The following is a 26,833-nucleotide window of genomic DNA, read 5'->3' as shown; positions in this document are numbered from 1 at the left end:
CCAACATTTCTCCTGGAACGAAGGGCATTGATGTTTAGTTTTCTTCCCTTTGCTGCAGTAAGAGTTTCTGCGTCCTGCGCCGTGTGGAGGGCAGCAGTGTGGCACTACACTGCACTCTAGGGCTGGACAATCATTTAATATCAATAAATATCACAATATAACCCTTCAATATCAAATGATATGATTTTAAAACTCATTTTTAATATTTGAGTTGACATTATTTACAGCATCTGTCACTGACTGGCGGTCATTAGCGGGCGCTGCCAGTTTATTCCACTCGGTTTTAAATTTAGTTTAAAAAACACTAAAATTGACAAAGCCAAGAGGTTTCTGTGTGACGGTGATGTCATGCTTCCTGTTTGTATTTGGCAGGTTTTCTGTGGCTTTTATATTGTTTGTGTTGATATCGGAATTATATCTTAAATTAAGAATGTAAGAAATATATTATGAATTAAAACTAAGGCGGCTACGTCCATGGCCCCAAAAAGGAGGACTTTAGGACCACCGAGACAATGCTTGGGAACTGCAGTTCTCTCTGGTGTGTTTACGTTCAGAAGCTCGTCGTTTAAGGTGGAATGATGTGTTTGAGGAAAAAAAATGACTGTCGTCTGTACATCGCTAATGTGTAACTTGACTGTAAGTTTTCATTCACTGTTTGAACTCATTTGTAAAGTTCTCCCGAATTTAGAGTGGATTCCTACCTGAAACTGCACAAATATATCAGGAATAAAGCTATATCCTCATCTCTTTTCATGGTTTTCAACCTTTGCTGGGCCTTTGGTGTTGATTTAAGAAGCCTAGCTTCGTCTGACCGAGCCGCTTTGTTTTTTTATTTTTTTTACTACAGCAGGAGAGCAGCAAATGGTGAGGAAACATCTTCTGAATTTTATAAAAAGTGTTTTGTGATTACAATCAGAGAGGTTCCCTGTAATAGTCAGAAGATAGTTTGCGTTCTGCTTGTGATGTGTTTAAGTAGGCCACAGTGGTACACAGGAACCTCTGTGGAGGGCAGATCTGTTATCCACTGCACTATGGTTGGCCATGGTTGCCAAGCAACAAAATGGTTAGAGATTATTCCCTGAACTGAACGATAGATCATTACTGTCCAGTTTAAAACACAGGTCTCCATCATTCAGCTTTTATTACTGGAACTTTCCACTTCATAAATAAGGAAATCCACTTCCATTAATAACTGTGACTGGCGCTGAAGGCCGCATTTGTTTCAGGCTTGAAAACAGACCTCAGGTCAGTTTCTTAAGGAGCCCAGGGCTTGAATGCACCGTAACAGTCTGGATTCAACCTGATCCCAGACCAGTCCACAGACAAGAATCTGCAATGAAGCGAGAGCTTTTAAAAGCCTTAGAGCTCTTTGTGTTTCTTGGTGTTTAGCTGTTCGCTGCAGTAATGTATGGTGTCAGGAGCCAGCCTTAAATGGCCATTGGCGCATCCCAGGCATCATGGCGGTGATGTGGTTTACATAGTACAAGTCTGATGTGGATACAAACAAACTCCCCTCTGGGACATTGTCATCCGTCTGGAGCCCGGCGCTGATTTACGTCCCGAAAGGACGAGTCCGAGGCCCACGTTCAGCTCTGTTTAAAGAGATGAAGGCTTTGGCTGTGGCTCTGGAGGCTCTCGGAGGGCGGGGCTTGAGGGAGCCTGCTTTGTGTCGTCCTCCACGTCATCGCCATCATCATCATCGTTAAGTTCTCACACACAGTGACTTCCCCAAAGGCAGCAGTAAGTCAGGTCTGAGTTCTGAAGAACAGCTGTTGCATAACCGCTGTATAATTTTCATAACCCTGTCTTCTTCAGAACTGTGAGGGCATTAATCAGGAGGCTGTTGCTCTTTTGACTCTTGCTGCTGCTGCGACCGGCTCTTTTACTCGTCTCCGAAGGCTTTTCACTGCAGACTTGAGCAATTGCTGGGAGGATTTGATGGCATTCAGTCACATATACATTAGTGGGGGCAGGTCTCTCTAAATCATCAGCTCTGAGTACTGAACGATGCTCCAACAATGAGTCCAGAGAACACCGTTCCACTGCTCCACAGCCCAGTGCTGGGGGCTTATAATGATGTTTGTCTAATAGCGTACTGTACAAAATTTACATCCTGAGCTTTTAGCTGTGCCTTTTCATCAGCTCTATCTGTCAATCTAGCTCTCTCTCTCTCTCTCTCTCTCTCTCTCTCTCTCTCTCTCTCTCTCTCTCTCTCTGTTTGTGTGTGTGTGTATGGCTTCCTCAGGTATTTATATATATATATATATATATATATATATATATTTAGAGAGAGAGAGAGAGAGAGAGTATTGTCCAAATATTTTGGGCACCTGAGAAAATGAGTTATGAAAAGATAAAAATATAAATAAATCAAATTAAAGCCTTAGAATAAAATCAAACAACATTATTTTTGTGTGTGTGTGTGTGTGTTTAACCCTCCACATCTCTGCTGGTGACAGTGTTATTTGAGGTGATCGTCCCGTGCCTAGTGTCAGCGGCTAATAAACACTCCATTGTGTTAAACGAAGTGTGCTGTAGATTTAACACATCCATACGATCAGGAGAAACATCTAGAAACACACACTGTTCTTCACTCGCTCACAACACAGCATCTACTTTTTAGAAAAAGAAAATCCTTTACTTTTACTGTAGCTATGTTTCTGTATTCACTGGATTTAAATAAGATTTTACACAAGCACCGCGCTTGTTGAAAAAAAATATGACATGAGTCCTGTAGCACACATGTGAGGAGAGGCCATCATGTACTGTGTCATGGGAACTGAGGAAGCTAGTAGGCAAAACCTCAAACTACCCACCCACACACACACACACACACACACACTCGTTCACTGCTGAGCTCAGAACTGCCACAGCAGCCCCTGCTCATTTCCTCCAACAAACAGAAGATAGTGAGGACTGTAAAGTAAACTGTTGCTTCCAGGTTCGAACAGATGGAGGTTATGTTTACGGCCGTTCCCAGTTAATGCCTGGGCTTTTCTGATGGAGTTTTTTGATGCTGCGTGTGATCAGAGAGACGCTGGCTCTATGCTCGCTCTGTATTGATGTTTTGTGGGTTTATGAGGGCAGAAATAATGGCTCCTGTTGTTGTTTTCAGGCTCTGAGTGTAAGCCATGCGCTCAGCCCATCGGACCCACCTCCAGCACCGGCTCTTCCTCGTCCCTCTCTCCTGGATCCGTAGCTGAGGGGTTCTTCTTCAGTGGGATACCTGAGGACAAGGTGAGCACCTGCAGCATCATGCCCCTCCCCCACACTCCCCTTCTCTGTTTGAGTTTTGTCTTTTGTACTTTTAAAACATCTGGAGTTTTACAGAAAGAAGGTCAACTACTGCTGAGTGTGAACACTGTCACAGTCTCTGTGGTAGAAACAGATCTGCACCATGGGTTCACTGATGTAGATGAAGTAGATGATGGTATATGGATCAATGAGCTACACCTATTGTCCATGGTTATGCTACATCTGTTGCCATGGTTACACTACACCTATTTCCCTGGTTTTGCTGTGTTTCCAGGGTTACCCTACATCTATTTTCCTAGTTACGCTATACCCGTTTCCATGGTTATGCTACATCTTTTTAATGGTTATGCTATGCATATTTCCATGGTTACGTGTTATCTGTTTCCATGGTTATTCTCCATCATTTAAATGGTTACACACTGCATATTTCTATGGTTATGCTACTTCAAATGGCTCAGTATTTACTCCAAATGACTCAGTGTCTACTCCAAATGATTCAGCATTTACCCCAAATGGCTCAGTATCTATTCCAAATGGCTCAGTATCTACTATAAATGATTCTTTATCTGCTCAAGATGACTCAGTATCTAGTCCAGATGACTCAGTATCTACAGTAAATGACAGTGTCTAATCCAGATGGCTCTGTATTAACTTTGAACGGCTCAGTTTCTATTACATATGTCTCACTGTCTATGTCAATGTCTCTCTCTCTCTCTCTCTCTCTCTCTCTCTCTCTCTCTCTCTCTCTCTCTCTCTCTCTCTCTCTCTCTCACTCTGTGTTTGCAGAATTACTCTTTGTTGGAGAGTGATTTTGAGTGCTCTGGGAGCAGTGTGGACGATCTTTTGGATCTGAACTCATCCCTGAGAGACTCTGATTTTTTCAGAGATCTGCAGGTGGAACCCCCACTGACCCAGACTCTGTTTATCTGCCCCCAACCCTCGCAAATTAGCATCCCTCTCTCTCCCACAGAGAGTGTCCCTCTCTCGCCCACACACAGAGCCATGAACCTGCTGTGTGAACCGGGCGATCAAGGAGTGAGCGCCGGGTCTTCTGCACCGACGCTGGAGCTCGACTCAGATTTGGAGAGTTTCCCGATTCTGGTCAGATCCATGTCCACCTCCCGGAGACACAGCTGGGACGTCCCATTGTCTCCTGTGGGCATGGGGAGGAGGTAAGACCACCTTAATCTTCAATATCATTTTTATTTTTAAATTTATATATTTACATTTAAATATTCCTCTGCTCACAGGTGCTTCATCTAGGTTTTAATTAAGTACTTTTAATTACTTCATGTCTACTCTGAATCATTTTAGTGTCTAATATCATATATTCAGTGTTTTGCGAATTATTAATTATTCAATTTTTAATTACTGCATAACTATTGTGAATATTTCATTTATTGAATTATGAATTATTTATTAAGTGTTATGAATAATTCAATAACTACATTGAATCATTCAGTAAATGCTATGAGTATTTCAGTAAATGTCATGAATTATTCAGTAATAGCTATGAATTTTATGTGTAATTGTTACGAATAATTCAGTAACTGTGATTAATTTTTCATTAACTGTGATTATATATTTAGTATCTGTGATTAATTATTCAGTAACTGTGATTATTTATTCAGTATCTGTGATTAATTATTCAGTAACTGTCATTAATTATTCAGTAACTGTGATTAATTATTCAGTAACAGTGATTGATTATTCAGTAACTGTGATTAATTATTCAGTAACTGTGATTAATTATTCAGTATCTGTGATTAATTATTTAGTAACTGTGATTATTTATTCAGTAACTGTGATTAATTATTCAGTAACAGTGATTAATTATTCAGTAGCTGCAATTAATTATTCAGTAACTGTGATTAATTATTCAGTAACTGCAATTAATTATTCAGTAACTGTGATTAAATGTTCAGTAATGATTATGAAATTAAGTTCTTTATTTATCATCACAGAAGGTATCACAGAGGTCTCTGAGCCTCTCTCTGTCATCAGAAGTAACTGTGTCTGCTTTAGTAAAAAAAGAGGAACGTCCAAGTATATTCATCCAGCACAAAACAGAAATGACACACCCAAACAGCAGCGTTCAGAATAGATCCATCAGTTTCACTCTCACTGCACTGACCTTAAATACAGAGCAGTGATTTATTTAGAAACCAGTATTCACTGATAGTAATATTCACAGATATTAGTTTCACGATTTATTCATTTAATTTATTGTTATTTAAATTACTATGAATTTTTTTCAGTATCATTTATGAGTTATTCATCTACTCGTGTTATTCACTGTTTACGATGATGGACAATAGAACAGAGTGCTCTGGAGCAGCTGCACATGTAAATTCAACAGTCTAAAGGTACAGTCTTTGGGAACCCAGATACTCCATAGAAAAGCATGAAATGGAACAGGAAGCTTTAGAGCAGCTGCACATGAGCCGAAGGTCACAATGCTCAATTCCAAGCAGGGGCTAGAGTGGTTTAACAGTGCTCTCTGGAGTGATGGAGATCCATTCAAACCTTTGGGAAGAGGAAGAGCGGCAGAAATCAGCATCCAATATCAGAATATGAAATGACTAATGCTCACATGGTTGAATGCAATCAGGTTTTCACAGCAGTGTTCCCAAATCTAGTGTAAATTCTTCTCAGAAAAGTAGAGACTTCTTTTTAAGACATTTCATTTTAGAAGACGTTTTGGGCACAATTTTGGACATAAAGTTTATATAGGGAATATATGAAAAATGTGTGTGTGTGTGTGTGTGTGTGTGTGTGTGTGTGTGCAGGTTCAGTCTGGACACCGCCAGTGTGGACAGTGATGTGGAGAGAGAGGAAGAGAGTTTATGTCCTGGTACTCCTCCTCCCTCGCTCTCTCACTCCCACAGCTCCATAGAAGAGTTCACAGACGGATCCAAAACATTAGTAAAACACCCTTTATTTTCTAAAATACATGTGTTTTTGTGTCTTTCCTGCTCTTTAACATGTCCTATACCCTTTAAACCACAGCTTTATTGTTATAACTACTGTAAAATTTAGATTGTACCATTGTTTACCATTATTTTATAATGCTATGAATTTTACAGATACTATGAATTATTCAGTGTCTACAGATAATAATTCCAGAGCTGCTATAAATGATTTATCATGTAGCATGGAGCTTCTTTAAAATGTAACTACACCCTAAGGCCTTGTACTCATTAACAATTGAGTCGTATTGCTTTGGAAAACATAAAATATACAAGACAAGTCTCAAATTTACAGTACATACCATGGCTTTCCAGTGAGAAACATTCTAAGATCAACGGACCAATAGAAATGCTTTAAAATGACTTGGAATAAAATCTTTTTTAAACGGACCTACACTGAACGTTAACGATTTATTTCCATTCCCTAATAAACCTGCTATTTTGGAGATACATGGTTTTCGTTTGAAAGTGATGATAAATATAAACTTTCGGAAGCCCTTGTTTCACCAGTCAGTTCTACCTCTACAGCGCCCCCTCGAGTTCAACTCTGTTATTGTCGTGAATTGAAACTATGTCAGTGGGCAAATTAGAACCAGAGTTCCCTGCCCCTGATGAAACTCTTCTTGTGCGGCGCCCTGCCTGGAGGATAGTGTACACTTGCACTTCTACCACTGTGTTTTACCGCACAGCTTTGGTCTCCTGGCTGCATGGGCGTTTCTTCGTCATTACGGAAACGGAACAAACAAAGTAGCAGAGCCCCTCGCATTGGACTCTCCCACTTCAGCGCATGTTTCAAAGTTCAGATGCAGAGTTTACTGAAGGTAGGGGGTGTAGTAACCCTTCTACACGGTGATAGGAAACAAGATATCACACAGGAAGCTCATACAGACCAGTCTTACTAAGACTAACTCTACCATGCTTCTCAGCAACAGCTCTAGGGGTAGATTTGTATCAGTTAAAGGTGACAAACACAAAGAATTTGAATAGATCTCTGGTGAGATAGGGTAGATGTGTTGTAATATGCCGAAAACATGCTAACGTACCAGTTTGAATGCGAATACAATGACTGCAGCATTAACAGAAACATTCATATCTGATCACATCTGTTTCTGTGGCTGTATGACAAGGCTAATCCGATCGGTTTGATTTTAATCTCAGCAGCCACCCACGTTAAGGACTGTGTACTCCAGGTCTGATATCTTGGCATCGGAAGATAAAACTCAGGCTGAGAAAGTCTCCCGGATTCTGGAAACTTCCAAACAGGCCGCCAGGGTGGCGGGAGGTCAGTCTCTCAGACATAAACCACAGCGGATCACCTAAACTGCTAAACACTTTCATATTAATGTTGTTCCTGAATGGTTCTTGATTTGGACTCGTTAATTTATCATTGTCTGTAGCCCTTATGCAGTTCAGGGTCGTGGTGGGTCTGGAGCCCACCTGGAATCACTTAATGCAAGGTCAGAGACACACCCTGAAGGGGGCGCCAATCTTCAGAAAAAATATCTAGATTAATTTAGCATCCCTAAATTGTTTCTATATTATTTTTAAAACCTTTCTATGGTGATTAAGCTTTTAGAACTACACTGTGTGGTCAACAACAACACATCCTCATCCAACATTTCCCCTGACTTTGAATTATTTCTGGGAGGATCTGACCAACCAAATGATGTTGGATGATTAGTTCTGGTTCATAAACGCCAGAGAGGCCATATCCGTAGGGTGAGGGGACTTTTTACCCATCTAGTTCACCCTTGGCTTCACTTAGCCTCATATGCAGCTGCTTCAGTGTACAACTTGAGGCAACTGGATTCGCTACAGGTAGTGTCTCTGTCACAGCTTCAGGGTTCTGTAGGTTGTGGGTTCGAGTCCTGCTCCGGGTGACTGTCTGTGAGGAGTGTGGTGTGTTCTCCTTGTGTTTGTGTGGGTTTCCTCTGGGTGACTGTCTGTGAGGAGTGTGGTGTGTTCTCTCTGTGTCTGCGTGGGTTTCCTCTGGGTGACTGTCTGTGAGGAGTGTGGTGTGTTCTCCCTGTGTCTGCGTGGGTTTCCTCTAGGTGACTGTCTGTGAGGAGTGGGGTGTGTTCTCCCTGTGTCTGTGTGGGTTTCCTCCGGGTGACTGTCTGTGAGGAGTGTGGTGTGTTCTCTCTGTGTCTGCGTGGGTTTCCTCTGGGTGACTGTCTGTGAGGAGTGTGGTGTGTTCTCCCTGTGTCTGCGTGGGTTTCCTCTAGGTGACTGTCTGTGAGGAGTGTGGTGTGTTCTCCCTGTGTCTGCGTGGGTTTCCTCCGGGTGACTGTCTGTGAGGAGTGTGGTGTGTTCTCTCTGTGTCTGCGTGGGTTTCCTCCGGGTGACTGTCTGTGAGGAGTGTGGTGTGTTCTCCCTGTGTCTGCGTGGGTTTCCTCTGGGTGACTGTCTGTGAGGAGTGTGGTGTGTTCTCCCTGTGTCTGCATGGGTTTCCTCCGGGTGACTATCTGTGAGGAGTGTGGTGTGTTCTCTTTGTGCCTGCGTGGGTTTCCTCCGGGTGACTGTCTGTGAGGAGTGAACTGAACTGGATAAGGGCTACAGACAAGGAATAAATGAATATCGTGCTTTATATATTAACTGTTAACTGTTGAGTAATACAACACTGTGCTGATGAACTGACTTCTCTTTCTGTCTGTTGCAGAGGACCATGACACAGAGGAAGGTTTACGCTCAACAGATGGACAGTGTCACATGTGAGTCTGAGAGACTGCTCTAAATTGATCATGTTTATATTTTGTTGAGTTGTGATCTGGAGGAACAGTCTGTATCTTTACATTAGAACCAATGAATTTCACAACCCTGGTTACATAACTAGATGTGAAAAAAAAACTATGTATTTTTGTTCCTACAATTCCTACAGTGTAATTCACATTTACAGCACTGTCCTGAAATCAAGGGGGATGGTTTCATACCCTCCTCCAGAACTTACATAGTGCAGTTTCTGCAGTGCTGAGCCCTGAGGAGCAGGCTGTGTTCTCTGTATTGCAGCTCAGTGGGGCATTTTGAAGCTGTAATTTAAAGGACAAATAAAACTGCCTAGTGTTGTTTTAAATACAACTTAGTCATATTGTATTGACCATGCCATGTTCCCCCCACCTACCACACACACTTCACACACATACACACACTCAGTCTGTCTTGTTTGTACCATAGGCTGATGGTACAGAAAGTTCTGCAAGAGCTTAAGCTGTATCATGGGTAAGTAAACAAGAGTGGCACACGCTGCTATATCTGGAGCTATAGCCCTATAATATACCCCCCACACCCACTCACTCAATCACACACACACACACACACACACACACACAAGCACGCATGAAGACCCCCATGACCCCCCACCCCCTGCCAGCTGCTCTGCTAACATCTAACACACACACAGCAGCGGCCGACGTCTGGTTAGCATCTGCTACGCCTTTAAAAACACGCTAATCTGACAGCGTAATGCCTCCCTCTGCTACTGTTCACAGCTGAATTAAACCCCGCTCTCACTGTCTTGCTGCAGCAACACCAGCACGGCGTTCCTCTAACAAACCTCCCTGGAAAGAGCTCCTTACACTCCCCCACTTCACCCTTAATGACTCTCGGGCCGCATGGAGCTAGCTCTGTGTTTAGCTTCCTTCAGAAATAGCGTGAATAGCGTGTTTTTGAGTTCAATATTTTGTTTTCAAGAGTCATTTTTAGGTCATTTTATTTTTGGTAAACATCCCTTTTATCAGGTGTGTAATAAGTTTTCAACAAAAATTAACCTAATAATTAAGTAGATTGTAAATGGTGAGTGAGAAGAATTGTTTGGTCATGGCTTTCGTTTTGAAAAAGAGCTGCAAAAGCATGGGATCGATTTGTTCGTTTCTTGGGGATAATATTGTTTCCAAAAGTATGTGTGAGTTTTGGTCGATTTAAAGCTGGTGATGTTAGAGATTGTGGATGTAGCGTGTTACAGCGTCATTTTTAGGTTATTTTTTGTTAAATAATATAAGAATTGTCATGTATAATACTATGCAATATTTTCTACAAAATGACAAAAAAGAAGGAGAATATTTGGATTTGAATTACAATGATGTGTTAAATAATATTTCTAGCATTTATTTAATCACCTAATATTTGTTCAATAAAATCTCCAGTGAAACAGCCCAGTGTTTCCAGGGCCTCTTGCTGTTTCTGGGCAGATTTCTAAGCCTTAAGTCTGTCATTGGCAGTTCAGATAGTCAGACAAATCTGTCTCAATTTTGGCTCTTTTGGCTCAGTTGTTCTGGCACTGGTAAGTGTAGTGAGGGTCAAACCTGGTTCCCCACCACACCTGATATTCCCCAAAGTGGATCTGTGGCTGAGTCGAGGAGACAGACTCACTCTGAGGCAACACCATCATTCGAGTCCAAATGCGGGCTGTAGAAGAACTGCAGCTGTGCCACATTTGGGCCAAACATTCATTGCTATCGCGGCAGACGGCAGAGATCAAGAATCTGTTGAGTCATCTCGTCATCAGCCGGTGCGATGGACACGAGCACCCAGTCTGCCCTCTCCTCCAGCGTGTGAGACTGTTTGGTGATGATGTTTTAATGAGAGGGAGAAAAGAGGAAGCTTCTGAGATCATGTCTCAGGGGAGGCCCATGACGTGACCCCTGATACCACATGGTTTCTGGGTGCCACCTGCTGACAGCACTCACAATGCCTTACTGAAATGCTAATCTGATAGCGTGAGGGTTCATTTTGCTACTACTTAACGCTCTAACTATTCAAAACACTGCCGTCCTGCTTTAACGCCAGAGGAGTGTTCTGTTAACAGTCTTCCTTACAGAGAGCCTGTATCATCACTTTACTAATGGCTTTATATCAGTGTTGTGTTAATGCTGTGGTTAGAAACCCTGAGAGGTGCTTGAGTGATCGTGTTTGATAAAGGAAGGATCCTCCAAGATGTGGCATCTGTAATCTACACTGCCTTCTGTATCTACAATGAACTTACTGTATGCCACTTAAAACACTGTGATAGGGAGGACATACGCCTCTGTGTTAGGGACGTAATTCACAATTCCACTCTCTGTCCACTCTGTGAGACACTCCTACCTCGCTGGTCCACCTTGTAGATGTAAAGTCAGAGACAGTACCTTGTCTGTTTGTCTAGTCCTTCATCAGCGGATGCAGGACGCTGAGGGGTTTAAAAACTCCAGCAGCACTGCTGTGTCTGATCCACTCTACACCAGCACAACACACACTAACACACCACCACCACGTCAGTGTCACTGCAGCGCTGAGAATGATGGTGTTTTGTTGTTGGGACACACTACTGACTTTAGAGCTTTAGCGTTATATTTTCCATTTTCCTGTGGATTAGAAAGTGCTGGTAAGTACACTGTGAGGACTCTGAGTCCTAGTAAATACAGTTCTAATGTGTACTGTTCCACAGAGTCAAATGCAGAAGCTCCATCTCTGAACGGAAAGAGACGACCGCGAGTGTGACCTGGTACGAGTTTCTCTCCAACGAGTAAGTCCCACAACATCATATCTCTTTCAATCCTCACCCTCCACGTGGTTTGGGAACCCTTGCCACTTGATCAGAAACCTATACTCTTTAAAACAGAGGTTCTACAAAAGGTTCTTTGAGCAATGCCATAGAAGAACCATTTTTGGTTCCATAAAGAATCAATAATGATTAAGAAGTGTGTGTGAAGAACCTTTTAGAGGTTTAAAAACCCATCACTTGGTCGTAAGGGTCTTTACCCCCTTGTAGCCCCTTGTTTGTACGTTTAAATATTGATCTACAGCATCTACAATACCTTGTGGAGGCTAGAAAATAACAAACAGTGGCCTGGTGATGTGTCAAAGTGCGTGACATAAACAATGGCTGTGAATAATGTGAAAGTATTAATATTTCAGAGGGTGCTGGGCTTTTGGTTGAGAGTCTTACATTGATCTTAAAAGTGTGAGAGAAATGATTAAATATGAATAAAAGAGAATTAAATATTACTAAAGGTTATTTTTAAATATCTCCTGTGAAGTGCACACCAGCTGCTAGTGAACACAGGTCTTTTTAGTTTGGTTTTAACCCCAGAATAAACAGCTGTGCCCCTGCAAACGCCGTAAAGGGTCAAAGCCTCAGTCTGAAAAGATGAATAACAGTAATAATACTTTCACTAATGCACTTTCTAACGATACTAATCATTGACCATAAGGAACGAGGAAGAGGAGGACCGGGCGGAGAGGTCAGAACGAGGGACGAAGGTGAAGAGGACACTGAGCTCTCTGAGGAACCGGGTGACTGGGTCCTTCAACAAAGACAAGGTGACTTCACGGCCTTTACAGCTGCGTCACGCACTTCCCCTGACTTTCAGCCTCTTCTTCCTTCATCTGTTCAGAGTTGCAGCAACACGGCACCTTCTGTTCGAGCTCCGACTTCCTCCTTTTTGTAAAACAAAGGCGTTCGTTTCAGAGTGAAACCGAAATGTGTTTCTGTGCCACTTAAGCGTCTTGTGATGTTTTGATGTTGTGGCTCTGATTTGAATCATAATGACACCTTCTCAAAGTCTGAAGCTGAACAGGATCTGGTTCTGTTTCATTTCACGGTGAAAGTGTGATCCGTCGAATCATTTGAAAACTGAAATTTAAACGTTTGCTCTTTACTTAAATAAACAATATTCACCAATCATCCACGAGATTAATGCCACTGACAGGAAAGGTGAATAACACGGGTGATCTGGAAACAGCGCCCCCTGTCGACACTGCAAGGGAACAGGCTGCTGCTGTTGGAAGCAGGAGAAATGGTCAGTGCAAGGAACTGAGTCACTTTGACAAGGGCCACGCTGCGATGGTCGTAACGTTCTGGTCGGAGCAGGTCCTGTGGGGTCAGCCATAACATTATGACCACTTCCTTGTTTCTACACTCACTGTCCATTCTCACAGCTCCACTGTCTGTAGTACACCTGTTGCTCTGCATACCTTGTTAACTCTATTTAGAGTAGGTCACTTGTTCTTCAATGGTCAGGACCCCCACAGGGCAGGTATGATACGGATGGTGGATCACGCTCAGCGCTGCTACGAGTGGATCAGACACAGCAGTGACATTACGACTTATGTCTGAATATTTATGGGCATTCGATGGCCGGAAAAAGCATTAGTCGGGCAAGAAAACGATGTTCTAGTAGCTGTATGTGTGTACAAACCCCTGGATATGAAGTGGATATGACCGTGTAAAGAGATTCTGAATTTACTCCTCAGGAGAAGGACCAACTGATGTTTTCTGTATTGTGTTTCTGTTCCAGGGTAAGACCCGAGAAAAAGAGCAGCAGAAAGAGAAAGGCAAAGACAGGGAGAAGGAGAAAGAGAAGGAGAGGGAGGTGAAGGAGAAAACCCGGGGCTCCAGTCTGATTGGCCGCAGTGCTAACGGTCACCTGCTGATCAGCGGCTCTTTCTCCAGCCTGGCCACGTGCTCACTGTGCAGCAAGAGCCTGCAGAGAAAGCATGGCATGCAGTGTCTCAGTGAGTAACACGCCGCTTTACACACACCTGCTCACACACACACACGCGCGTGCATGTGGCTCCCACACACTCCACTGGAAAAATGTCGACTTAAAGTGTGTACATTGGTTCCATGTGAATAAAAACATGAACATAACTCTTGTTACGATGATATTAACTCAGTTACAGTAGTTACTCAGATGTGTGAGGTCTGAGCTCCTCTGGGTCAGGGGTATGGTTTGTTGTTATTTTAAGTGTAAGTAAGTGACTACGTCCTCGACAGAAAGCAGAATCCTGTGTTGTTTTTAAGTCAGACACTCGAGCAGGCGGCATGAGTTCCTCTGCACTGGCTCTTTAACGATTTAAAGGAGATATATTATGATAAAAATCACATGTTCAGTGCATGGACTCATTAATGTGGGGATCTGGAACTCCTTCCAAACGACACACTATAATATAAAGCGAGCCATACAGGATAAAATGTTCAGAGACTTTAGAATTGCCCCGCCCCCTTGTCTGTGTCTGTCCAATCACAGCGCTGGAACATAAAGAGGATGGAGAAGAAAGAGAACCAGAGCTTCTTTTCCTCGCTCCTCACTGCTGTGCGCTCAGGGTCGGGGTGAACAGCGAGCGGCTCGTTTTCATTTAAAGAAACAGGTTCTGCTGTGGGGTTTGATCCTTGTGGTATTTTGACAAAAGCAGGTAACAGATGTTAGATTAAGACCCAGAACTGTATTCATTTGTGTAAAAGGGCTGTAATATGTTCCCGTTAATTCATGCTGACGGTAATGAAAAGTGCACATTGGTCATTGACTGAGCTCTTTTTTTTAGTCTCATGTCACCAGCATCACCACAACAGGCCCCAATAAAAAACAGAGACAGTAACGCTGGACACAACTTGAACTCCTAAATAACTGAGAGGGGGGCCACCGATGCATCATGGAAGTCATGATGTCATCCACCTCTCTCTCTCTCTTTCTCTCTCAGACACACACACATATCTCAGTGTGTGCTCTTTCTTTAAACACACAAGTCAAAGTCGAGTGAATGTTTCTGGATGTTGTTATGAATATCTTTGTGAAAACACAGCGCAGAAACACAGGTCAAACACTCCCTGACACCGCAGAGTGTGCCCTGTCCTCTCCGTCTCATCACCAGACCCCTACACCCCTCACATCCACAGTTCTGAGGCTGTGAAGAGGGGCTGAGACACACACGAGACCCACACTCTCCGCGTGTGACCAGTGAAGTCAGGTGTCCGGCGACAGTGTGTGTTTTTACAGAGAGATGAAGAGTTTGTAAAAGTAGACTTCAGCTTTTGGGGCGAATTATTTACAGAATGAAACAGATGGAGATCAGGTGACTTTGAGTAGAGTTTAAGACGACCCCAGACCCCAGAGTGTTAATATTTGTAGCGAGGGACGCTCCAGTATTTTAAGGCACTGTTATATTTTATTTTTCCCGCTCCGGGTGACTGTCTGTGAGGAGTTGGTGTGTTCTCCCCGTGTCCGCGTGGGTTTCCTCCGGGTGCTCCGGTTTCCTCCCACAGTCCAAAAACACACGTTGCAGGTGGATTGGTGACTCAAAAGTGTCCGTAGGTGTGAGTGTGTGAGTGAATGTGTGTGTGTCTGTGTTGCCCTGTGAAGGACTGGCGTCCCCTCCAGGGTGTATTCCCGCCTTGCGCCCGATGATTCCAGGTAGGCTCTGGACCCCCCGCGACCCTAAATTGGATAAGCGGTTACAGATAATGGATGGATGGATGGATATATTTTATTTGCTTCATTTTCATTTATGTGGAACCAACAAACATATTTCAGTCAAGTACATTCAGAGCAACTGTCCGCTGCCCCACCCTGCTGCCCCACCCTGCTGCCCCACCTGCTGCCCCACCCTGCTGCCCCACCCTGCTGCCCCACCCTGCTGCCCCACCCTTCTGCCCCACCCTTCTGCCCCACCCCGCTGCCCCACCCCGCTGCCCCACCCCGCTGCACCACCCTGCTGCCCCACCCCGCTGCCCCACCCCGCTGCCCCACCCCGCTGCCCCACCCCGCTGCCCCACCCTGCTGCCCCACCCTGCTGCCCCACCCTGCTGCCCCACCCTTCTGCCCCACCCTGCTGCCCCACCCTTCTGTGATTGTGGTTAAAAGAAAACATCATATTTTTACCTTAAAATGACAGCTTTAAAACCATTGTGATGCTTCATTGTGTGTAATGAATATAACAGAGCCTCTGTTGTTGCTACTCTGGGCACAGCACTGCAGAAACTACACTATGTAACTTTTGGAGGAGGGTAGGAAACCACAGCCCTTCCCTCCCTATCTGGAGCCCTTAATTTTATGACAGTGCTGTAAAAATTAATTACACTCTGCAACTGAAGAGGGAGCTCAGGAGTAATAAATAAATAAGTAAATAAATAAATAAATAAATAAATAAATATTACCTAGTGTTTGTTTAAAGAGAGAGAATCTGAAAACAGGAGCATCCTGTTCGTACGACTCACTGATTTTTGTTACGCTGGAGGCTCTTGAGCCGATCTGTTACTTTTGTCAGTTTGCTGCTCATTCATTAGGTCATATTTCTCCTGTGAGCTCGGTCTAGTGTGTGTATAAATTTAAAAGCTGTATTTGACGTGGTCACTTACTTACAATAAGGAACTAGATGACTACTTTTAAGAATGTTTTCCCAAATGATGATGATAACAACATTGTCACAGCCACTTTCACCAAGATCCACCGGTTCTTTCTGCTTTTGCTGCTAAAGCTTTCTCTACACACTTCACGCATGTTGTCTGCAGCATGAAGGCAGAGCCCCGGTGTGTGTCAAAATTAAACCCTTGCGGCTTCCTCCTCCCCTAATTCCTCATTAGCCCAGATTAGTAAGCATCTGTCCAGCAATAATGAATCTTCTCTGAAGGTAATAACTGTAATATCTCTTCATAAGAAGCAATATTAAGGTCAGCATATACTCACTGAATGTTATCCTCATGTAGAGATTAATCTTCATCCATGAGTAAATAATTCAGAACAACACAATCTACAAAACCCAAAAGACCAAGAGCTGTTTGTTACTGATTGCTGTCTCTGGTCAGAGGGGTTATATTAAAGTGACAGTAACAGACAGACAGCCCTCACTGTTCTCACCCATCAGCCACAACATTAAAAACGATCTTCTGGTTTCTACACTCTCTCTCAGCTTCACTGACCACACAGGAGCACTGTGTCGTTTCACAATTACAGACTGTAGTCTGTCCATCCGTGTTGTGTGCGCACAAGTTGATGAGACACAGCAGTGCTGCTGGAATCTGTAAATCCCCTGGTGTCCCTGCCCCACTGACAACAGTCCACCAACTAAAAACGTCCAGCCGACAGCGTCCTGTGTCCACTGACGGAGAACGACCGAGACAAAATGTGCAGCAACCAACTCTGACTTTACATCTACAAGGTGGACCAACGAGGGAGGAGTGTCTCACAGAGTGGACAGAGAGTGGACACAGGGTTTAAAAACTCCAGCAGCACTGCTGTGTCTGATCCACTCTACACCAGCACAACACACACTAACACACCACCACCACGTCAGTGTCACTGCAGCGCTGAGAATGATCCACCACCACATCACACCTGCTCTGTGGGGGTCCTGTTGAACTAGAGAGTGCTCCTGTGTGGTCAGTGGAAATGACAAAGTGAACATTGTGTGTAGAAACAAGGAAAACAAAAAAATAAAAAATAATTTGCACGAGGCACAGGTCTTTGGATCAAAAGTTGTTGATGAATTATTAATTCACTTTGATGTGTGTGAACTCGTGGCTGGTGGTGAGTACGAATAAATTATGCCACATCAGTAGAGTGAATGAGTGTCAGGGTGTATGTCGGTGTAATGTTGTTGTAATGTATTTGTGTGCAGCCGTTTGAATTGTCTGAGGTAATAAGGTAAATTTAGCCCCTTGTTTGGTGACTATTTCCCTGTTACTTATTTTAAAAGGAAGGAAGGAAGCTGTGTGTTTGCTGTGTGTTCGCGCATTACTTTTACTGACGCCTATAAAAGTCCCTATGCGCAATTTAACATGTGCCTCAAAAGCTGCTTTTAGACACATTTATTTTCAGACTGATTAAAGATGAAACGAAATGATGTCACCTGATAAGATACAGAGTTTAAAAATGATGTTGGCTTGTTTACTTTCGCTCCCAGGAAAGGCTGAGCTTATCTATTATTGTCTCTTCTAAATTCTACAGAACCAAAAGTTTTAAAAGGTAATGTCATCCACCTTGACGTAAAACAGAAATGTAATAGCTGGACCAACGTGAACAAACACACAAAAAAAAACCCCACAAAAATTTAGGGTATAAGCCCTTTAAAATTCTGGGAATGCAGTAGAATCTACAGCAGCTACATGAGCATTTTAATGGGAAGCTTTCTGAGGTCAGTCGATTTTTTTCTGCTGCTATAAAACAGTTTTGACCATCTATTGCCCCTGAGAGGGCAGTGGGGGGAGGTCAGTGGGGGGTATCTGAAAGATCAGGGGTCAATATGTGAATCCATTCCTTCATAAAACTGACCAGTTTTCACAGGAATTTTCCATTCCACCTTAAAATGGGTGGTAGTTCTCTTCGTGTGGAGATGTTTATGCATGATCCATTTATGCTGACACCTAGTGAATTAGAATTAGAATCGCTTTATTAGCTACTGCGCTGAACACAGGGGAGTTTGTTCTCCTCATTTAGCCCAATCCGTGCAGTGAAACACACATTTACACACGTTAGTGAACACAAGGGGGCAGTGAGCACACATGCCTGGCGCACGGGGAGCAGTTGGGGGCTAGGTGCCTTGCTCAAGGGCGTTTCAGTCATGACCTGCCGGCTCTGGGCATCAAACCAGCAACCTTCCAGTTAAACACACAGTTCTCTAACCACCAGAGTCTCTGCACTAAGTATTTCAAACATGGCTGCACCTATGTGAGGGACCCTGTCTATGGAGCATAAAGTGGTTAATTCGAGGTGAAACAAAGCAGTTTGTTTCCTTGTCTCATGTGAGTTGTGCTTCACAGAAAACTTTTAGCTACAATATTCCATAAAACAATCATGATCATGACATCTTTGCACACAACTACATACATCGAGTAGGAAACAACACACCGTGCTGGACAGAAGCCCCTCGGAACCAGAGTAGGTTTCCCTCCTGTCTCAGTGATAATGAAGAGAGTTTTTGCTGGAGCTCGGGTGTGAAGGGCTTTCCGTGTTTACTCTGTGGTGTTCTGTGTTGTTCCTGTGATACAAACCATGAGGAGCAGTCACTGCTTTGGGAACAGCCACAAAGTGTCTGTGCAGTATTATGGATGGCCGCTTGCATTTGACTGCTTACTAAACAAGTCGTACTGATATATTTGGTTAACTCGCACGTGTCCCAGGCTCGAGGAAGCCTCCACGTCGACCATAATCTCTCACACACAGTCAATAAGCTTCTGTACAAACTGAGACAGCTCAAGTTTACAACACTCCATCTTCATCTGTGGCAGCCAGGTGCATTTAAGGAAGTACAGAATAAGCCGCGTAACAGATTGTGTAGAGCTGGAGAGGATGGCAGGATGGTAGATTTGTGGATAGTGGAGTGAAACATAGAAGTAGGTGGTCATACAGGGCATGATCTTTGTTGACTTGAGACCTCCAGGTTTATTAAATTAAAAAATAAAGATGGGACAAACAAAGAGAAACTTGGCCAGACAGCCATTAGCCATATAGCCATTGTCACAGAGGTGTTTCTAGCATTTCAAAAACAGGAACCCCTTTGTCATTGAAAGGTCTGGAGAAGCTTTGGTGCTTCATATTAATGAATCTTTTATTTACATGTGGTGTTTATTCTGTGAGTGTGTTGTACAGAAAACAGGTAATAAACGCAGAAATGAAAATAAGGTTTTGTTCATAATATAACACAGGCATCAGTGTTTTTCCTGTTTATTTTATATAAGATAAACACTAGATGATCTACCACCAAAGAACAAGAAGATTTTGTTGATCTTAAGAATTATAATTACTTATTTATTCAAAGTAACTGGTTAGAGTAAAGTTTAAGAAGGCTGTGCACAACTCTATGGAGTTTTAAAAACATAAAATGCCATATTTCAGGCAAAGACCCACACTCAAGTGAAATAAAACTAATTCAGCAGTCCTCCTCTCTCTGTGAGATATAATACTGTGTAAATGTTGCCGAGTTCAGGGCCGTGCTGCTGAGTTGTGAACTAACCAACGCCTAGCCGAGGCTCTGGCCAAACACAGCCCCAGAAACACACACAAACAGAGTGTGTTCCTGCCTTATTTCCTATTATTCAGACACGGTTCCATCTGAGAACAAAATTTTCTGGTTTGCTAACCAGTATATGTCGGTGAAAACATTCCGAACTGTTCCAAATTTATGTGAAATATGGCTGAACTATCCATAGACGGTGTAGTAAGATCTCTTAAGATCCCTCTGTGAAATATGGCTGAACTAACAGTTCCTTCTGTGCATGCTCTCTCAACATTAGGGGTCAGTCAGTAAGCGAAAACGCCTCTTCTAGGTCTGCCCTGTAGAAAAAATGTGACCTACACACAAAGTTTGGCACACATTATATTATTATTATTTTCCCAAAAAGTAAAAAAAATATGCAAAACCATACGTTTTTCACGCTAATATTAAATACCTCGACGTAAAAACACAGAAACGTCACAACGGAACACGATTGAAAATACACTATATTTAGGGTATTGGCCCTTTAAAGTCTGGGAATGTAGTATCGGCTCTCAAAGAGCAGCGGGCTAAACACAGCAGTAAATACACGGCTTTATTGGGCAGCTTTCCGAGGTCAGTACACTTTTTACGCTGCTTAAATATCCGTTTTGACGATTTATTATCCACGAGATGAGGTCCGTTTGGGGTATCTGAAGGACATATTGACGACAAATTACTTAAGTCCTTCGTAAAACTGACCAGTGCTCAGTTTTAGCCTCTTTGGCCAGGTTGTTTTCGGAATTTTACGTTCCACCTTAAATGGAGTAGCGGTTCCATCCTGGCGCCTCAAGCACTAGAATGGAACAGCTGCGCTGTTTAAGGTGGAACGGAAAAATCCAATGACAACCTTGGGAACAACTTTAATTTTTGGATTTTTCTGTTTCTGAAAAATATGTGCCACTTCATACGCGTGTTATATGAATATGTGAGGGCTTTTAAAAGTTTTAACACTGTATTATATAGCGTTAATTTAAATCAACCCTGCGAATTCACCTGTTGTTCTGCATCATTGTGTAACGTAGCTTAGCTGTAGCATTAACGTTAGCTCTTGATAATAATCTCATAGCTTGCTTGCTTTGATTTTAATTTAGATTTATCCCATTTGTTTGTAAAGTTTTGGGCGTTTGTTAACATTTTTTACTAGGGTTTTTATTTTAATAATTATCTTTATTGTGCTTTAAATAAGATACTAACAAGGTTTGTTTAATAGCAAACTTGGCTAAAATTTACAGCTAATATTTATTGGACAAAATAATTACACACTAATTACAAAATACATATCACATTCTTAATGTTATATGAAGCAAATAATTAAGGATATTGAAGGCTTTAAAATATATAAAGTTCTTATTATTGTATCTTGAAAACTCAGTGTTAACTTTCTTTAAATTAATTGTTTGTTAATCTTCTGCTCCTCTTCCATGTGATGTTTGTTTTGGATCAAAAAAAAAAAAAAATCAAAAATAAATGATGAGTCATAGAGGAGTTGCTTTAAAATGATTAGGAAATAATTTAAAAATCGAGGAGAGAAATTGGAACTCAAAACACCTGACAAAACCTGGCAGCACTACAGCTGTCCCTATAAAGTCAGATAAAGCTCATTTTTCAAATAAAAGCTCAAATGGCCTGATTCAGACAGCCAGGGTTTCTTATGTCACAAACCTTAAGAATCAGTCCTGTCAGAATGTTGTGTGGGGCTCACGCTGAGGAGGCGCTGGAGATACGTACGGGGGCTAAATGTATATTCATAGTATTTTAGAATTAATTTCTATTGTTCTGAACAGAGATGAGACTTTAGCGGTTAATCGATGCCCAGAGGAGGATTTTAAAAACTGTACAGAGGAAGTGGAAGTCCAAACAACCGCGAAAGACCTGTCCGAGAACCAGATCTGTCTACATCAGATAACATTTCCATTTTTGGGAGATCTGAGGACGTCAGCAGGTGTTTCTGTTTATCAGCTCGCTTTGAGAGGACAGACTGCACTGAGCTTTCTCAGAAAGAGAATGAAAACTGAAAGTGGATTTTCACGTTTCGCTGTTTTCACGTTTTTCAAGTTGTTTTTGATTCTTTTAACTGTTATCTTCTTTCATGCCTGACGTTGAAAAGGTACTAAATCCTACACAACTGCTGCTTCGACTGGAAGTTAATCAAATAAAAGGTGGTCTCTGATGTTACGCAGTAATGTAAAGTATATTTTGACTGAAAAGGAAGTGATTTGTTTGGGAACTGCGCTGATTGCAGTTTATAAACCCTGCAGATGCAGAGTTGTTCTTGATAAACTTCCTTTTCTCATCAAGGAACAAACAGGCCTGAGTTTCCTAAAGGCTCCGTAATGTTGAGGTGTTTATTAAACATTAAAGTGAGCGTTACGTTACGCTCTCTGCTGGTGAAGATGATCTTAATCCCTGCACACGTCAGGAAACTGGGTCCCGGTCTGTCCTTCTAAGCACTAACATCTTCTCTGGGCTGTTAGAAGTGAAGCGGAGGCTTTTTGTGATTCGTATCCGCATTTCTCAGCCTCTCTCTCTTTCCTCTCACCGGACAGACTGGTCACATGGTGCTAATTGTGCTTGGCAGGGTCCCTCTCTGTTAGGATTTCTCTCAAACACGCTTCACTGGCTGCTCACAGCTCTTTCCAACAAGTTCACCTCTCAGTCCAGAAGTTTCCCTCACTTCTCGTCCTTGGAAAGTCTTGTTTTTTTTAAAAAGCTTTATAAATACGTATAAAATATGTTATAAATGCATTATCCACTGTTGGAGATGTGAACAAAGTTATTAATGGCTTGCTTTGCTGAAGGCTTGGTGGCATTAAAGCCCCCCTCCGGTGTAACGTGTGTTTAGCCTTGTTTGTGTGTGTGTGTGTAGGGCGGGGGGCGAAAGGGTGGGCGTGTAATGGAACAGAGATACATTTTTGAAGATATCTAAGATTAAGACCACAAAGGTGACAGTGGCTCAGTCATAATCAGCCACAACCTCTTACTTTGGTTTGAACTGTGGTCAGTTGTGTACAGGGTCTTGGACTGTTCCAGAATGATGAGGAAGCGTCAGAGAATCTCTGTTTGAAGGGTTCGGTTTATCGTGGGTTTTATTTTCGTGTCACAGATCCTGTGATAAAAGGATTATAGAGGGTCTCTGAGACTCTAATCTTGTTCCTTCTTTGAGACAAATTATGCTTAATGTGTTGAATGAAAGTATTTTTTGGTCGTTTTTATATTTACAATTTATTTTATTTATATAATTTATTGTAAAGCACTGTGAGCGTTGCTGGTCAGGATGAAGGGAGAAAGAGTTTGAATGAATGTGACTAAGTCCTTCAAGAAATGCTTGTCTCCATTAACGTTTATTTTAAAGGTTAGTAGAAATATTGAGTTGGTGTTCAGTACTTAAGGGTCCTCTATTGATATTAGGTCCTGTGTCCTGTCTTTTATAATAATACTATCATTCAAATGATGTCTGATCAATGTACTGATGTATGACTGTTCTGTGAGCTTAGTTTTGGATGTAAACTTCTATATTACTTTTTTTTAAAAAGGCTGATCTCTGCAGGTTAATTCAGAGCATCATCAGATGTTGGCAGCAGCTGATGTCTGTTCAGCGTTGTTTTAGTTTGGCTCTGGTTCGATGGATCTGTTTAATGAGAGAAATCTCTCACTTTGTCCAACAAAAAGTGGAAAACGGCCTCAGGGAAGTTGGCTGGGCTTTCAGCTTTTTTTGACCTGCTTATCAGCTGCTCTCCTTTTTTTCTAGTCAGTTATACACACCTCAGATACACACACACACACACCTCTATAGATAAATCTTGCTGTTTTTTCTCATGCTGGAAAAGTCCGGTCTGGTTTTGCTCAGATTTTTGAGTGAAAATATCGAATAGCACTACAGACGTGATCACACTGGACATTTGCAGCTCATTTGTATTTGTACCGGACCGAGGTGCGGCTGAACGTTAGCAATGTTGACAGTTGTACATTTTGCTGCAGTTAGTTAACAAACCCGCCACAAAACTAAAACAAGCTGTAGTCCCACCTCCCCGTAGTATTAAGCTGCATAGTATTTCCTTGGTTTTGGATCGGTACAAAGCCCCACCCCTTCAGGTCTCTATGGCTAAAGCAGCAGCACTGTTGGACAACTTAACCTTGGTGCGAAGTTTTATTCAAAATATATTAATTCATTCATTCATCATCTGTAACCCTTGTCCAGTTCAGGGTGGTGGTGGGTCCGGAGCCTCCTCGGAATCACTAGGCACAAGGTGGGGACACATCCTTCACAGGGCGGCACGTGCACACACGCACACCTATGGACACGTGTCCGGACCCACACAGACATAGGGAGAACACACCACACTCCTCACAGACAGTCACCCGGAGGAAACCCACACAGACACAGGGAGAACACACCACACTCCTCACAGACAGTCACCCGGAGGAAACCCACGCAGACACAGGGTGAACACACCACACTCCTCACAGACAGTCACCCGGAGGAAACCCACGCAGACACAGGGTGAACACACCACACTCCTCACAGACAGTCACCCGGAGGAAACCCACGCAGACACAGGGAGAACACACCACACTCCTCGCAGACAGTCACCCGGAGGAAACCCACGCAGACACAGGGAGAACACACCACACTCCTCGCAGACAGTCACCCGGAGGAAACTTACGCAGACACAGAGAGAACACACCACACTCCTCGCAGACAGTCACCCGGAGGAAACCAACGCAGACACAGAGAGAACACACCACACTCCTCACAGACAGTCACCCGGAGGAAACCCACACAGACACAGGGAGAACACACCACACTCCTCACAGACAGTCACCCGGAGGAAACCCACGCAGACACAGGGAGAACACACCACACTCCTCACAGACAGTCACCCGGAGCGGGACTCGAACCGACAACCTCCAGGACCCCGGAGCTGTGACAGAGACACTACCTGCTGCTCCACCGTGCCGCACTTCAAAATATATTCAACCCCTAAAAAACTCTTCTCTTCTCAGAGTTGGATGTAGAAGTCATTTTCATGATAATTCCCTAATGCCTTAAAAGCGAGCTGTGACTCTACATCCTCACCTTTTTTCAGTGTACACAGATCTATGAGTGTGCAGTTAGTCTCCACCTCAATCCCCCCTCTGTTTGGCTTCAGCATGGATGCCTCACCCTGCGAGATGACAGGGTTGGGTCCTGTTTTTTGTGGGAAACCCAGAGCATGGGTCGGGGCTGTTTGTTTGGCACACTTCACGAAACTGGTTCTGAAAAAGAAACTGTGACTTCATTTGTTTCATCTTTGACTTTGCAGACTGTGCCGTGAACGTCCACAAAAGCTGCAAGAGTCTCCTGCCCGAGTGCAGCAACAGCAAGAACAAGGTAAGGCCTGTAATCAGTGCATACACACATCACTCAGTTAATGAGTACACACACCTGTGTGGGCCATGTTTAGCGTAAAGTGTGGTAGATACAGCTATGTTTCTCTGTGCGTTTGAGGCAATGGTGGGGGGACAGCTCTCGCTAGTGTTGTCCTGATCCATGTCCCTGTGCAACCTGTACAACTTCTTGGCCTTGTCTCACCTACAGCACAATGTTTGACTATGCAAAGATGCTCTCCTAGTCCAAATGGACTCTGCACATGCTATTACCCTCTCACAGAATCACTGACTACCTTCTGCTCCCTCGCACATCTTCTTCATTAATGTTTTACCTTCGTATTACCTATAACTAATGACCTTTATCAGTTTCCTTTTTACTGCTTTGTTATTATTTGTTGTGCTCTCCGGTGTCGACCCGAGGAGGACGGGTTCCTCTTGTGAGTCTTGGTTCCTTCCAAAGTTTCTTTCTCATGCGCTGAGGGAGTTTTTCTTGCCACCCTTGGGATCCTTGGACCTGGATCTCTGTAAAGATGCTTTTGTGACGACTTCTGTTGTGGAAAGCACTATATCAATAAAATGTAATTCAGTTTAATTGATTGATAGGTGACGAGGTAAATAGATAGAATCTTTCACTAAAGGAAAGTGCAGACTTACAATTGAAATATATAATTACAAATGAACACCTTGAAAACCACTAGGACCAAGCGGTGTACAAAAGACGCTGTATTGGACGCACCCGATTAACTCATGTGTGTCTAGTAAAGGGTGAAGCAGCCCCGTATTGGCCTACAGGCTAAACTCAGCTCCCTAAAAATAATGGATAGTCACAGATAGTCACCCGGAGGAAACCCCCGCAGACACAGGGAGAACACACCACACTCCTCACAGACAGTCACCCGGAGGAAACCCACGCAGACACAGGGAGAACACACCACACTCCTCACAGACAGTCACCAGGAGGAAACCCACGCAGACACAGGGAGAACACACCACACTCCTCACAGACAGTCACCAGGAGGAAACCCACGCAGACACAGGGAGAACACACCACACTCCTCACAGACAGTCACCAGGAGGAAACCCACGCAGACACAGGGAGAACACACCACACTCCTCACAGACAGTCACCAGGAGGAAACCCACGCAGACACAGGGAGAACACACCACACTCCTCACAGACAGTCACCAGGAGGAAACCCACGCAGACACAGGGAGATCACACCACACTCCTCACAGACAGTCACCAGGAGGAAACCCACGCAGACACAGGGAGATCACACCACACTCCTCACAGACAGTCACCAGGAGGAAACCCACGCAGACACAGGGAGAACACACCACACTCCTCACAGACAGTCACCAGGAGGAAACCCACGCAGACACAGGGAGAACACACCACACTCCTCACAGACAGTCACCAGGAGGAAACCCACGCAGACACAGGGAGAACACACCACACTCCTCACAGACAGTCACCAGGAGGAAACCCACGCAGACACAGGGAGAACACACCA

At 43.3% G+C, this 26,833-nt stretch overlaps 1 protein-coding gene across 1 annotated transcript in view; it reads left to right on the top strand.

Moving 5' to 3' along the window:
* Positions 1-4,187: 4,187 nt before the first annotated feature.
* The window catches only part of arhgef18b (rho/rac guanine nucleotide exchange factor (GEF) 18b), a 55,935-nt gene continuing 33,289 nt past the window's right edge, over positions 4,188-26,833 (top strand). Inside the window, exons 1-8 of the mRNA XM_066647146.1 lie at positions 4,188-4,427; positions 6,045-6,180; positions 7,383-7,506; positions 8,884-8,935; positions 11,644-11,721; positions 12,410-12,518; positions 13,496-13,712; positions 25,253-25,320. Coding sequence (XP_066503243.1) covers positions 4,258-4,427; positions 6,045-6,180; positions 7,383-7,506; positions 8,884-8,935; positions 11,644-11,721; positions 12,410-12,518; positions 13,496-13,712; positions 25,253-25,320 — 954 coding nt within the window. The 5' untranslated portion in view covers positions 4,188-4,257. The remainder of the gene's footprint in view (positions 4,428-6,044; positions 6,181-7,382; positions 7,507-8,883; positions 8,936-11,643; positions 11,722-12,409; positions 12,519-13,495; positions 13,713-25,252; positions 25,321-26,833) is intronic.

Source organism: Hoplias malabaricus, chromosome 16, assembly GCF_029633855.1.
Source record: "Hoplias malabaricus isolate fHopMal1 chromosome 16, fHopMal1.hap1, whole genome shotgun sequence".
In the NCBI taxonomy this organism is placed as follows: Eukaryota; Metazoa; Chordata; class Actinopteri; order Characiformes; family Erythrinidae; genus Hoplias; species Hoplias malabaricus.
This window is presented reverse-complemented; position numbering and strand designations above follow the sequence as displayed.